Below are 15,384 nucleotides of genomic sequence, written 5' to 3' on the forward strand. Positions count from 1 at the left end.
AGAAAAGGCCAATGAGAAATTGGCAGACAGAATTTGCATGTCCTGCCCCTGGACATACGGGTATAAAGGGAGGTAAATGCGTCTGTTTCATTCAGAATTTTTTTTCAGAGCCGATCGGTTGTGTATGCAGCGAGCTGCGAGTCACAGTCTGTTCCTCCCATCTCTGAGCAATTGCTGTTGGATCTATGGTGCATATCAGCGGCTTTCTCCTTCTCTGCACAGCAGTGCAGCTTGCCCCTGGGTGTTTAGACAGCGCAGTTAAAAGAGTTATGTCTCTAAAAGAGTTATTTTCTCTAAAACAGCAAAATACACAGCAGCATTGAAGGTCATTTTCAGGACGCTTCTTTATAAAGATGCCTTTCCGCCCCTGTGTAGTTCCTGGATGCGGTAGAGTGCTCTCCACTCCTGACAGTCACAGACGCTGCCTCATGTGTTCCTAAGAAGGAACGCCACTCCAGCCACCCCCTCGTCGCTCCTTCTTCCCACGGGATTGAGGACGACCCGGCTGGCGATGGATGCCATTTGGGGCTGGCAGTGGACTCGGTTTCGTCGGGTACATCCCCGCGAACCACCCGTCCCCGACATGCTCGTTGACTTCCGTCCAGACTTAAGGCAACAGCGGCTTGCCTCACGGCCAGCCTGCCTATCCTCTTGAGCCCCCCGAGCCGGATGAGCTCGCCACTGCATCGGAGAGTGGTCCGGCGTCTGATGCGGATGACTCGACTGGGCTGCCGCCTTCGGGCCAGCACGCCCAGTCTGAAGCTGACGCCCAGATGTCCGTCATGCTTGCCAGGGCCACCGTCAGCGTGGAGCTGGACTGGAACCCTCCGTCCTCCCCACAGCCTTCGCGGCTGGATGATTGGTTACTCGGGTCGGCGCGCCGCTCACAGTCACCATGCACTTCTCCCGGAAGTGCATGGTGAGCTGACGAGTTCTGTCCCCCTCCACCTTGAAGGTGTATGAAGCTGCTATTGCCCACCACGACACAGTAGACGGCAAGTCTTTGAGTAAGCACGACTTAATTATCAGGTTCCTAAGAGGTGCCCGGAGGTTAAATCCCTCCCGGCCAAGCCTGTTCCAATCCTGGCATCTCTCAGTGGTCCTCTTGGGCCTTCAGAGACCCCCCTTTGAGCCACTAGAATCAGTCGGACTCAGGGCCTTCTCCTTGAAGACGGCCCTCCTGATCGCACTCAACTCCATCAAAAGGGTCAGGGACCTGCAAGCGTTCTCTGTCAGCGACACCTGCCTGGAATTTGGTCCGGCAGACACTCACGTGATCCTAAGACTGTGACTGGGCTACGTGCCCAAGGTTCCTACCACTCCCTTCAGGGACCTGGTAGTGAACCTGCAAGCGCTGCCCCGGGAGGAGGCAGGCCCAGCCCCTTCGTTGCTGTGTCCGGTACGTGCTTTGTGTATCTACTTGGACCGCACGCAGAGCTTTAGATGTTCTGAGCAGCTCTTCGTCTGCTTTGGTGGACAACGGAAAGGGAACGCTGTCTCCAAACAGAGGCTTTCCCAATGGGTGGTGGACGCCATTACATTGGCCTATAACACCCAAGCCATGCCCCCTTGCGGGTCCGAGCACACTCAACAAGAAGTGTTGCGTCCTCATGGGCACTGGCCAGGGGCACCTCCCTAGCAGACATATGCAGAGCAGCGGGTTGGGCAACACCCAATACCTTTGCGAGATTTTACAATCTCAGGGTTGAGTCAGTTTCGTCCCGTGTTTTCTCAGGTCCGAGCCAGTAGTACTCGGTACACGCTGACAAACTGACAGGGTGGACCGCTTGCACCTAGCGCCCTTTCCCTCCGCTGAGGTAAAATCATGCGTGATATCGAACTCGGCTCCCTGGATGACTCCTCCATAGCCCTCTGGTACGCGAATTCAGCGGAGGAATTCACCGACCAAGACCAACGCAGGTACTCAATTTACCCTGTACTGGAATAGGTCCTCCACAGGACGGGCTCCCACGTGGACTTTCCCCCTGTGTGTATTTTCCGTGGTACGGTCCCCTTGGGAGCGGACCCGCGTCTCCCTTGGGCAGTCCTTACGGACCCACGGTCGCCGTGTTTGTAGCAACTCCTCCCTCCCAATGAGGTAGGATCTACGACCGCGCCATTCTCCACATGTGACCTAAAAGCCCATGTGATGTATTTCACCACTATTTACCTCCCCCAGTCTGGGCAGCTGTGGTCTCCGCAGGTTCTTTCCCCTCTGAAAGAATAGGAAAACTGGGAAAGATCGCCTTCCCCGATGCATATGATAGCGTTAAGATGGCCCCAGCCGCTTTAACTCTATGCGAGAAACATAAAGAGAGAAAAGGTGCGGATGGCGCGGCCTGCTCCCATGCTTGGCACGTCGCCTTGTTCCTCGCTGTCGGGGGTAAAGAACCAGAAGGCTTTGATGATTTTATGGGGCGTTGGGGAAGGGTAAGTGCAGCCTGGCACAGCCAGTCGCTTTGGCGTGTAAAATTCCTGCCCGCTCCTGTGTCAGAAGTACACGTAAACGGCTCAGCGCATGGCGTGATTTCAATTGGACTCCTACTGTCACTTCTTCGACGCGACAGATGGGGAACGTCTAGGTTACAGATGTAACCTCTGTTCCCTAATGGAGGGAACAGAGATTACATCCGTAACCTAGACGATTTCAGTAGTAATATGCTGCATGTCCAATTTGCCAACAGGATATTTGTCAGATTAATCACATAGTCCTAATATTAGTGGTAGGCCTAATATTGTCTGCAGAGCTAAGCTTAAGATCAAATCCAAGCTAAATCGACTTGTGTGTGCAATAGCATATTCACATGTGTGCTACAAATAGGAAGCATGTGCAGGCGCTAGTACATGTGAACTTGAACTGTAAATAATACAGACAGTAGAGGGGATTGTGGAGATAAGGATCTTACTGGAGCACATGTTAATCTCTGTCCCTCGCATGCCGTAGTAACCTGACGGACAGGCGTGGAGACACTCGCCGTACTGCCTCATCCTCTCCCTCCGTAGAAACAGGAACAGCTTTGGTTGGCAGTTCATACACCCGTTGTCCTTCGAACACACCGAACAGCCTTTACAGATTGGGTACGCTCCATAGCTAGCTGCAATAAAGCAAGAAAAAAACACACCAAATAATTCTCAATGGACACTTGACACAACTAGTATAGTGATATCTTGACAGACAAGACATAAGCAGTAAGTAGTCATATAGCAGATACTTTTGCTGCTGAAAAGACCAGCTAAGATCTCTATACGAATCTCTATGGTCCAAGCTTGTCAAGCTGGTGGACCAGCATAGCCATGCTGTTAAAGATGCTGGTCATGTTGAGAGATGCTGGTCTTTTCAACATGTTTATTATCCAAAGCAACTTACAATACATATATCACATGGACAGACAATCTGGAGTAACCTGAGGTTAAGTGCCTTGCTCAAGGACACGCTAAAGGCCCGCACCTTGCAGGGATTGAATCAGCACCCTTTCATTTACCAGCCTTGAATTCTGTGTTGAACGCTTAAACACATGCTGCAATAGAACTCATTTTCATTGACACATTAAAATATCACTGACCAAAGAAACTGTCATTGCTGTGACTTTAGCAAGCCCTGACATTTTTGCAGAACAAACCATTTTGAATCTGAGCAACACCGTGATTTGACTCAAAGCTCAACTGCTGTATATGGAGTTCAGACAGCCATTGAAAGCCCAAAACCGCATTAAATTCAAGCCGGATCGTGTTGCTGGTAGAAGACAAAGGAGCCAGTATCGACCATACCATTCCACAATAAAGGTCTCTTAATGTAAGCTCCTTAGCATCCCCTTTACAGGAAAATGTCCTTGGGCGCACACAATAACAGCAAACCAGAGACATGGCTATTGATTGGAGCCAAGTTTTAAATATCACAAACCGAGATAGAGTAACAGCCCTAACTGGATGACCCACCACAATACTTCATAAAATATCATGCATAGAACTGTTGGAGATAGGAAACCTAGGTCCTACATTTGCATTTCGCTGACTGTTTTCCCATTACCTTTTTTCAGACCTCTACTTCAGATTGAAGAAGTAAATGTGTGTCCACCATTTAAAATACATCTAAATTATATATTAATCTGGGTTAAGTTTAAAGTTTAGGTATGCCCAGTTTTTAAAACTTTTGGTCTTTCATTTTATGTCATGTTGTCAAGAACATTGTACAGTACAACTGAGCTTTGAGATGACATACTGCAGCTTGAGATGAGAAAGCTTTGAGATGACATACCTTAATTTAGCATGTATAGACTCAACTGGAGGAAGAGAAGGTATAATTGACACCAAATTGATCACTGCAAAATATGTTTCAAATGAACCATCTTCATAATTTTCATCACTTTCCACTTTCTTTCTCTAAGACTAAGACATCAATACACCATTTATATTTTTCAGAGAACACGAACTACTGCATTATACAAAACTTATGTTAACAAAAATGTTTGATTGCACTTGATCAGAGCCATAAACATACTGTATATGACAATGGATAAAGGTTGTTTAATCATATATTGCTTTATATGACAATTATACATCACAGTTTTAAAGATATGCTTTTCAAGAATCTGACATTCTCTGTTTATGTTATGTAAAGTATATGCTAATTTTACATTGCATAATTTGTTTCAACAAAAACAAATGTTTCACAATTGATTTGAGGCACTTCAAGCACAACTAGTGTTGAAAGTATATTTACAGTGTTTTTATGATGATGAAATTATCTGGACATGTTTTTACCCAACCACGGTGCATATAGAGTTATTTGGTATACAGTTTGAACATGTTTATAGAAGCCTAAAATTCACCCCAAATTGGAAAAAAAAATCTCCCCTACTCAGCCCACACACTTCAGACCTTATTTCAATCATAATGTAAAGAGCGGAGGAAACCAGGACTGGCATGAGGTTGTAACTTCAAAAAGCTCAAAACTATCAGCACATTTCTTTCTGATTTACTTTATTGATGGTGGTATGGGAATATCACAAACCATGTCCCCTGTTCCTCAATCATACAGTAAGGGTGCTATTTATGGAATTAGCCATTCATGTATGTGACATGAATTCAGATCGTTAAATTCAGATTACATTCCTTAATAAACTGATTTAGGTTTTATATTCAGATTCTGGTAAATTTTACAAAGACACTGAGGTACTCAGAAAGAGCAATCTAGCTGGATGTTATCAAACTCCTTCTTGACCAATCACAACGTAGCTCAAAATTCATATGTGGAAGAGGATAAAATAGGGCCAATGTGGGATCATTGATGAACAAGAGCCACCACCTCTCTCTAGCTTAAATTACTTGTTCTGCCCTAATGCAACCTCCAGACATAATTAGTGTGATTTGTAAAAAGGCTGTTAGATGCATTAAATAAACTCTGTGTCGCGAGAAGTGACTGTGATTCAGTTAGTCCAGTCGCTTCAGGAGTCAGGACAGCAGTGAAGGGAAATCACTTTCCAATTGGATTTAATGGTTTTTAACTTTTTGCCAAAGTTATTTATATGCTATAATGTTTGGATATGTTTTCTGGAAGGGTTGTTGAAGCTTATATTGGTTGTCATGCTTTAATGAATCAAACATTACTTGTGCGTGCCATTTTTTCCTTTCAGCAGATAGCCTGTTTAAGGGTACAAGGTGGTTTCCCAAGAATGTATGCTCATCTCAAGTTGTTTATGATGTAACGATTTCATAGCACAGTAATGTATATTCATTTGTATAGTGTGTAACCATCTCTCTGTTGTAAATTTACGTCCAAAAATCGATTAAATATTTATATGTATAGCACATTTCTGCACATTATTTTCATTTTCAATAAAGTAATTAATTATTAAATCCTTGTTTTGCGTTTTTAAACAGTCTTATTCTTTGCAGTGCATAGACCTATTATTGTAGTATAACGGTTCACTTTGCTTTGTCCACTTAGGCTTTAGATTGTAATATAAAAATGTAGTGTCTTCAGTTTAACTCATATCAACCATTTCATGAGTTTAACCACTTAAATAAGCCTAGTCTCATTGAATTTACATGTGCATGACAACATTTTGCAATAAAACTGCACATGCTGTATATCAAGTTTGACTGCAGTTTTCCAGTGAAATGTCAAGCTGGGGGAGACAAAAGCAAGTAATATATATATATATATATATATATATATATATATATATATATATATATATATATATATATATATATATATATATATATATATATTTATTTATTTATTTTTTAACCATACCTTCCTAACCTAAAATGTTTGCCTGAACTTAAAATGTTTGCCTGAACTTCAAATATAAATATGACGTTTAAAAAAAGACATCCTTACCAAATCAATGACTAATTTTAAACATTAGTATTTTACAATACATACAAGAAGTTAAAAATGGCATCCTTACCTCCCCAATGCCTAAATCTAACCATTAGTGTTTTGAACTGCAGAGGCAAAATGAAAAAAGCAAATTTTCTGAAGCAAGCACCTCATTTGGTGTGGCGTCTATGTCTCTGTAATGTCTCGTGTTAGTTAGAGTTAATGACTGGTATTGGACCTTGGTCCTCCGACTCTGAGTCCAACGCTCTATCAAGTGATCTACCACGTAAGCTATTCATGTTAGAATAAGTGTATGTAGGAGAGTTAGTACTACAAGCATTAAAATGTATTGGTTTTCAAAACATGTTTTTGAAGAAAAGTGAATGGATATCATAAAATAGCAGGGTCTGAGTAATAAACAAGTATTTATAAAGTCATAATCAGCCATTAAAGTCACGACTTGACTTAGAGTGAATAAAACACACAGTTGTTGTAGCGCCTCTAGTGTTTATTTCACATAGAAACTGCAGTTTCTAAGTGTATTACAATACAAACATGAATGTGTATCGTGTAGTGAATCACTTTAATAATCATATTAAAATACAATTGAGAGTGTTGTTTATCTTCCTCTAAGTAATATATCAGTAATACATTTTTAAGTGTAAGAATAACATAATATCAACATGAATGTAGCTTTTCATGGCTCCACTCTACAGGTAATCTCCGAGACCTCAAACCATTAAATTAATCCGTGCAGAAGAGCAGCACCGAATCACAACGGACATAAAGTGTTTTATGCTTCAACCGCTAGAGGGCCAAAAGATACATGTAGCTTTAAGTTATTGAAGAAAACATTTAGAATTTTCCATCAGCTACACCATACAACTCACAATATCTCACATGGAGATGTATTCAACATCTTGGGTTAATGCTCTATCAAGTTTTAAATTTACAAATTCTTTCTCCCTGCCCTAAAATTTAAACATAAACCTAACCAATAGTCTCATAAAAAGCAAATGTTGCATGAAAAAAGCCATTGCTAAAGTAATCACATTCTTCTATGACACTTTCGGCTCACATGTTGACTCGTATGCTCTTCAGGAGCTATCGTGTTTTTGTTTTTGTTTCACACTCAAATAAGCTTGTAAATGTAATTGGTTATGTACTGTACATGTTAAAATGTATGGTCTTACAAGACATAAGATAGCATTGTGTGAGGAAGAGGGTGAAAAGTAAGTGTTTATGAACTGAAAACCTGCCATTGTACTTGTGATTTGTGTGAAAGGAGTCTGTGGCAGGGCAGAGGGCGGGGCCGGGTCGTGATCCTACACACCTGGTCCCGTATTAGGCCAATCATGCCTCTGTGAGGGATAAAGGCTGACTGCAGAGGATCGTGCGGGAGAGAAAGATCGTTTACGGACATGTCCGTCATGTGTGTATTTGTGTCTTCTTTTAAGTTTATCATTAAACCATTATTTATATTGAAAAGCCGGTTCTCGCCTCCTCCTTTCCATTGATCACTTTACAGAGTCATTGCTGTAGAACATCTAGAACTAGATGTTACTAGAACATCATGGTATACAACGAGGCGCGTATAAAACATTTTGTGAAAATTATGGTAAAGTTATTCTATGAGACCACGTTGGATAATTCAGCATCTTGGGGACATGTCTACATTTGTCTATTTTAAAATTTACAAAGTTAACATCAAATCAAAAGTCACCCTATTTACTTTCTAAAAACACATTCTAGGGACCTAGAAGCCGGTTTAGGTGGCTATCCAGATAAGTTTTAATTTAGCTGTCAACCCTGGGTTTAATGTACGTGAAAGTAGGACCGTCTTTACTGGTGTTCTTGTTTAAATTTGCTTACTCAACCACAAAATTTAAATGATACATTTTAAAATATTTAAAGTTTAATCACTCCACAAGATGGCTATAAAAAAGGGATGAATAAGCCTGTTTGTTCTTGTTGTGGGCCTATATGAATTCTCTTACGTATTCATATATCAGCTGTTTTATATTTTTATCACATGAAGAATTTCTTTCCAGCAGACCACTTGAGCTCTTGCAGCAGCCGCTTTTTCTTGTTGCTGTGTTAATGTCTTTAATTTTGTCATAATTGTACAGCGATAGCTTGTGCTGTGTAAATCATGTTTTAATTCTTCATAATTTTATGGTGATCTCCAGGGGCGTGTCTAGCTGAGAATTTGAGAAATAATCTGTCCATCTGTTGTTTTGAGTGTAGCCCCGAATGTATTTTGAATAGTTGACTGACAAATATGAAACCGACAAAAGCCTATGTAAACCCCCGAAATCATAAGTTGCCTTATTTCATTCTGCTTTGGCTTTGCACATACTGCATACAGCCTGTAAAAATAGACATAGGCATAATCTAGCCTACAGAATAAGTTCCTTTGCTGTCGGTAGCCTATGGGCGACTCCGTTTCTTCCTCTCTGTTGAATATGCAGCAGGTAGAGGAGGAGCTTGCACAGTCGTTGCCATCAACTAACGTTACTTAGTGGCGAGTTAACAGCAATTAGCAAGAAAGACAGCAAAAATTAAGCAAATGAGGCTTTGGGGATTTTTCCGAAAGAAGTCAGTGGGTAAGAATTCACATTTGTTTTTGTCCTTAAAGTCTTAAGATCATCATCTAGCTGGCTTTCACCCACAGTAGGCTAAACCTCAAGAGTTGTAGCCTCTAACTTCCTTGTTTAAATTGACGCAGCTTGGTAGCTCCGAGTTAACGCATTCGTGGTTCGAGCCCCGTTCGGAGCGTACTTTTCTTGTTTATCAGGTGTTGTTTTCGCTAAGGATAACCAATAAGCATTAACATAAAATGTACTGTATGTGTGACTTGTTTTGTGATATTAGTTTGTAGGAAATATACACTTTGATTTGATTAAATGGTTTTGTAGAGTGTAGCAAAGATGAGCAACAGACTGAGGAGCAGCAGCAGTTGCAGTGCCAGAATCAGGCATGGAAACTGGTAACAATTAATAAGTCACTTTACTTTAGAGAAAGTTACAAGTGAAACATTGTTTATCTCAATGATCCTAATGAAAGGATTTTGACAGATGAATTATTCTCATAGAGATGATGAGAATTATATACAGTTCGATGCCATGGTGTGTCAATGAACTTAGACTAAAGTCATTCATGTATTGCTTTAACTTAGGATCTTATACATCATTTTGACTATTTATGTCAAAAAAATATAAATTATTTATATTCAATATTTTTTTTACCTCACTTTACTCACTATAATATAACTCTTTTGTGATGACTTTATGTTAATGTACATGAAAATTCAAGAATCATGATAGATATTAGGGCAATCCCACTGATCTGCTCTTCCCAATACATTTTCTTCAATGGTATTGGTCTACAATTTGACATATGTAGCACTAGATGAATTAGTTGTTTGAAGCTGATTTGCAATAAGTTATGTGCTGTATCTGTTCTTTTGCATCACAGATGATTCAGGGAGGAGAGAGGATGTTGAGGATTGTACTAGAGTGGAAGATTTAGGAACTGTAGAAACAGGCCCAGCCAGAGCAAAACTCAAAGAATACCCTCTCACCAGCTTTGGACTACAGGGAAGTGGTTGCTAGTGTAAAAATAAAATTGTCTGGGCTAAGCCCCGGATGTCCTTCAATGCTAGAAACGCCTCTGCATCTGATGATAAATTACAATTTAAAAGTGGATTATTTTGTGCATATTTTTCCATCGCTAGCAGATGAGTGAGGTCTGACACAACAAAAATCCAGTTTAAGCCCTATAGTCTAATAGGGGCCCTGTGCCTATCTCTGGGTTCCTGGCGTAGAAAAAGATATGCACTAAAACAGATTGTGTGTAGTATAGCTTAATTTTGCGCCGATTATTTTAATTGTTTATGTTGCCCCCCAAACAAGCCAAATGCCCCCCCAAACATGATATCTCTGGTGATCTCTTGTGCAGTGTAAAATCAATTAACAATCGCTTGTTGTGTGGTTTAAATGTATCTAAGTTCTTTATCTTTTTATAATGATAGGCCTTCAGCGAGGAGGTAAATTCAAGAAACACAAGAAGTAAATCTCTCTCTCTCTACATGACCTTATTCATAATAGCGCCATCTTTGATTTTTAATGGGAATGACAACGAGGCTGTGAGGGATATACTTACCATCTCCTCAATGGCATGAATGGGATAAAGCTGTATAAAGGTCCTAGATCACATCTGATTTTCCACAACTCATGTTGTCTGGAGTTCTTTGTATACTGAATGTTCTGAGAAGGATTTTTTCAATATTTTGTCTGCAGAACGATCCAAAAACACTTTAAAATGCAGTATGGGCCATTGAAGAGACTGGATGTCTATCCCTCACAGCCTCGTTGTCATTCCTATTAAAAATCAAAGATGGTGCTTGTGTGAATAAGGTCTATTGGCTCTTTGCTGCAAATGTTACTCATTCTTGAGCATGCATACATGAACTAATCCTAAACTTAGGATCAAAACTCGAGTTGAGAGAAAATTGATGAGCAGCATCATGGTACCACCAATAAAGCCAGATTGGATTGGTTTGGATTTGTAAACTCGAAAACCAATCCTACTACCACTTTTAAAGAGCCAATCAATTTCTTATGACTTAAAGCAAGCCCTACCTCACTTTTTTTTCTCATGGGATATCTTGTTTTACTTGGTAATATGTCACATTACCGAGGCAAAATTACTTTAAATGCCCCCTCTAACCCCCACTTTTGAAATAGATTTTACTCCTTTTACTTTGTACAACCTGTGCACCACTCTTTGATCTCCCCTTTACCGCAAAACAAAGCAAAATAGTTTAAACAGAAAACACAGTACAAATGTTTCGTTAAATCAAAATATGCAAGTGCTTTCTTTCAACATGCATTAAGCAATCTCTCTACAACATAAACAATTGCATTTACAAAGGCCTTGTCATCTTTGAACATCTGTGCAAAAGACACCACAAGGACTCCAAATGACTGCAGTCTGACCAGAGGACAAGACCACTTCTGCAAATTGTCCAGAATGTGACTATGTGTTGTGTAAAAAAGCCAACAGAATATCTGGATCATAAAGTATATGGATCTGCCTTTTCTGTCAGCCAAGAATGGGGCCGCATGGGGGAACAGAAAAGCATCCGTATGAATGGATGAGAGGTAAATGTCGATTTGTTTGGAGAGCAAAATACGAGGTCATTACTCTTTTGAAGATGTTATTTTGTTCTTAGCTGTGTTTTCATTTCTATCCCTTATTCTCTCAGTCTTTCTCCCCAGTTTACAAATTTATAGGTTCTGTGGCAAAGGCAGTACTTGGTTCCCTCTCTCATCTAAAACTGACACATCCCTTAAGACATCACCTCTAAAGATCTTAAAATGTAGTTAACAATGACAGGTAAGACAAACATTTATTTTCAGACTGCAAAATGAAATTCAATTTGGGAGGACTAAATATCTGTCCAACAATATTCTATGCTAGTTTTACTCTGCCCAGTTTTTGTGGCGAGACTGTGGTTCATTCAGGTAAACGCAAAAATCTTGGTCTAAGTATGACGGCATTGTTGGAGTGTATTGCCTCCATTCAGCTTTGGCTGAATTTGTTTTGAATCTTGATCAATTTCATTTTGAGTATGATCCAGCAGAAAAGTCTAAGATACATTTAACGACTCTTAAAAAATAACCATGACATGCATTGCCTTGGGCCAATTTGTGCAATTTGAATATACAGCAGCAGGCTTCTAAATGTAGTTATTACACAGCTCTCTAGAATACTTGATTGTGATTGGTCAATGGCACCATCCAGTGGTCAGATATTGCTCTGTAACAACCGCTCATCTGGGAATAAAGGCATATCAGACGGCTCATCCGGGTTCTGCGAGCCGTCACTCCTGCTTCTCCGCTCACTGTGCGATCTCTACAAGTAAGCTAATAAAATTATTTAAACTCAAATCAATGTTTCATGGGCATAAATAAAAAACAAGTAAACACGCATAGAACTCCGACGCAAACCAGAAGTTGATTTCAGCTGTTCAGCAATTTATTTCTTCTCATATAATTACACAATTTCAGCTCAAATCACAGTTCCATGGCAATTTATTCATTTATTTGGCACGAGTCTTGTAATAGGCTGAATAATGTAGAGTCAGATGGTCATTTCCACAAAATAAACACCAACAGAACTCCGACGCAAAATCGCATCGGGGTTCTGATCACCCAGTCATGGTTTATTGTGCGATAACAACCGGTTGACTGTACATTATCCTTTACTTGGCTATGTAATGCAAACATTAAAATGCACTGCCTTACCAATAACATTGTGTGAGGAACAGCGTGAAAATTAAAGTGATAATTTGCCCCAATACTCGTGATTTGTGTGAAAGGGAATAAATCTTGTTTTAGTGCCTCTAGTATTCATTTCACTAGGAAACTGCTGTGATATGAACAACGAGCCACATGCAAAAATGTTGCAAAAATGTTGGTATTGTAACGTTTTCCAATGAGACCAGGTCGAACTTCAAGAAAAAAGGAAAAGTTGCAAATTTGCACCTGTTAATGAGAAATCAGATCCCAAAAAACAAAAAAGCTTCTTACAAAGACTCCACTTTCATTAGGGCAATCTAAAGTAGTAAAGTCATGTAATTTTAATTTGTATAGCGCTTTCACAACACACATCTTTTCAAAGCAGATTTACAGAGAATCATGCATTAACATATATTTATATATATATATAAAGTCTTAAGAGTCATCATTGTGTAGTTTGATTAAATATGATTGTAAATTGTGTAAACAAATAAATAATTTAAAAATAATTGTATTTACAATCCCAGTGAGCAAGCCAAAGGCAATTGTGTCAAGGAACACAAAACTCCATAAGATGTTGGTTAATAGATAAATAATAGTGTTTAAAAAATTATTTTGCATGAACTGTAAGATTAATGACTAATGTCTTTGAAGTTCATCCTGGGTTAACTGCAGGAGTTCACATAGAAGCAATTGTCCTTGTTAGTTGGCTGATGAAGGCTTTTGTTTGCAATTAATTGATAGTATGTGTATTGCATTTTAAGAGTGTAGTCCATCATTAGACCAATTTGATGCAGGCAGAGATTAGTGAGGTGCATCACAGTTCAGCCGGCAGGTCATTTCGGTGAGGTCTATCCTAAGTCCAAGGTTCAGGCATCAGTTCATCCACTGAAGTTCATTGTAATAGACTGAAGTGATACCTGGCTGCCACCGGCTGCATTTAGTCATCATCACTCAGAGGCTCGTAGCAGTGGAGTCCAACACCAAGCAGGAACAGAGTTGGATCTAGCCGGCTAGCCGGGATATGAATCCCGGGGTTGATACAGGGAAACAAATAGAATTATATTAGCATAGATGCCATTCAATATTTTGCAATGTTATAAATCATGATAAATGTTTCTGGTTCAGAAAGACCTAACTAAAGCAGCCTAATTGTAAGTTGATGGATAAATTAGGTGTATGCCTAGCTAGCTGAGTGAATGTGTCTGCATCCCGAACAGTGTTAGGAATATTATTCCATAGTTTAGGATCCAAATGGGAAAAGGATCTACCTCCTTTTGTGGATTTTGATATTCTAGGAACTATTAACAGGCCAGTATTTTGTGATAGTAATGAACGTGATGGAATATAGCACGGTAGAAGGTCACTTAAGTACTGCAGAGCTAGACCATTCAAAGCTGTGTACAGAGTTAACAGATTGTTTAAATGAATAAGAAATGTAACAGGTAGCCAATGTAATAACAACAAAATGGGGCTAATATGAGATTATTTCTTGGTTCTAGTCAGCACTCTGGCTGCTGCATTTTGAACCAAACATTTATTTATTGAACTTTAAGGATATCCTCCCAGTAATGCATTACAATAATCTAGTCTTGAGGTCATGATAACATGAAGTAGTTTTTTGGCATCAGCAACAGAGAGCATGTGTCATAACTTATTAACATTTCTGAGGTGGAAGAATGCTGTTCTACAAACATTAGAAATTAGATTTTCAAACGACATAATGGTATCAAATATAACACCAAAGTTCTTCACTGTAGAAGACGATGTAACTATATGGATGTATCCATATAGAGTGAAATTATATTTTAGCGGCTTATTTTTAGAGGTTTTTGGTCCAAATATCAGTACCTCTGTTTTGTCAGAACTGAGTAGAAGGTAATTTCTGGCCAACCAATCTTTCATTTCCTTAGCCTAGTTTCCATCCACTTTTTGCGCTATTTTGTTATCGACAATCTGAAAATGCGAAAAATGTAATTGCAACATTTGCCGATTTCTGCCCGTTTCCATTCAAATGGCCTTTTATAGATAAAAAGGGTGTACATGATGACATCATGTCTAAAAAAAACACTTTGTCACATAAGTTTTGGTTTAGCACAAAATAAATCTGCCCTGAAGCCGTTTCCATTCAGAAATGTTTGTTTATCGCTAATTCGCCTCCCAGATGTCCCTAATTTTTTTCTTCTGAAGTTTTGGAGTATTGAGACAATTCATTCAAATTAGCCAGTTTACTATCATTTTAATTTCACAAATAAAAGCTGGAATTGCAATCAAAAGATAACAGTTGCCATTCTGATAAGACTGGTTGGTCCTGATGTTGCACCTATCGCAAGTTGGCACCGGTTCCGACCCGAAAGCGGATTGTCATGGCCTTGTTCAAGCTGGCAACCTGCACCAAGTAGCGGGGGAAACTTTCTCTCTTAGTATAAGGACCATCCATCGATGTGTATATGCTGTGTGCACAGCTATTAAAGAACAAAAATTATGCGGTGTAATATCCGTGTTTACATATGATACATTCCTGATATTCAATATTTGAACAATCATCTAATCAAAAGCATCACCATCACAACTGCATTATGTCCCACATATTTCTCCAGCAACTTTTAATGACCAACTGAACTTGATCATCATCTAAAATTTATTTTAGCTTCACAATGCAAATTATGATTATATTTTCTGAAGAAGCAGTAAAAGTGATCCGAGGTGAAGAAGGTTAGATTTAAAATATTTAAATGTTTTAAAATGTTC

At 39.6% G+C, this 15,384-nt stretch overlaps 1 protein-coding gene across 2 annotated transcripts in view; it reads right to left on the reverse strand.

The window, feature by feature from the left end:
* The window catches only part of LOC127658404 (R-spondin-2-like), a 94,063-nt gene that overhangs the window by 45,501 nt on the left and 33,178 nt on the right, over nt 1-15,384 (reverse strand). The window contains exon 2 of one of the 2 annotated variants that reach the window (XM_052147678.1): nt 2,949-3,095. In XM_052147678.1, coding sequence (XP_052003638.1) covers nt 2,949-3,095 — 147 coding nt within the window. Of the gene's footprint in view, nt 1-2,906; nt 3,096-15,384 lie in introns of both variants that reach the window. The other variant, XM_052147677.1, reaches the window with a different exon arrangement.

Source organism: Xyrauchen texanus, chromosome 17 (genome assembly GCF_025860055.1).
Source record: "Xyrauchen texanus isolate HMW12.3.18 chromosome 17, RBS_HiC_50CHRs, whole genome shotgun sequence".
NCBI lineage: Eukaryota > Metazoa > Chordata > Actinopteri > Cypriniformes > Catostomidae > Xyrauchen > Xyrauchen texanus.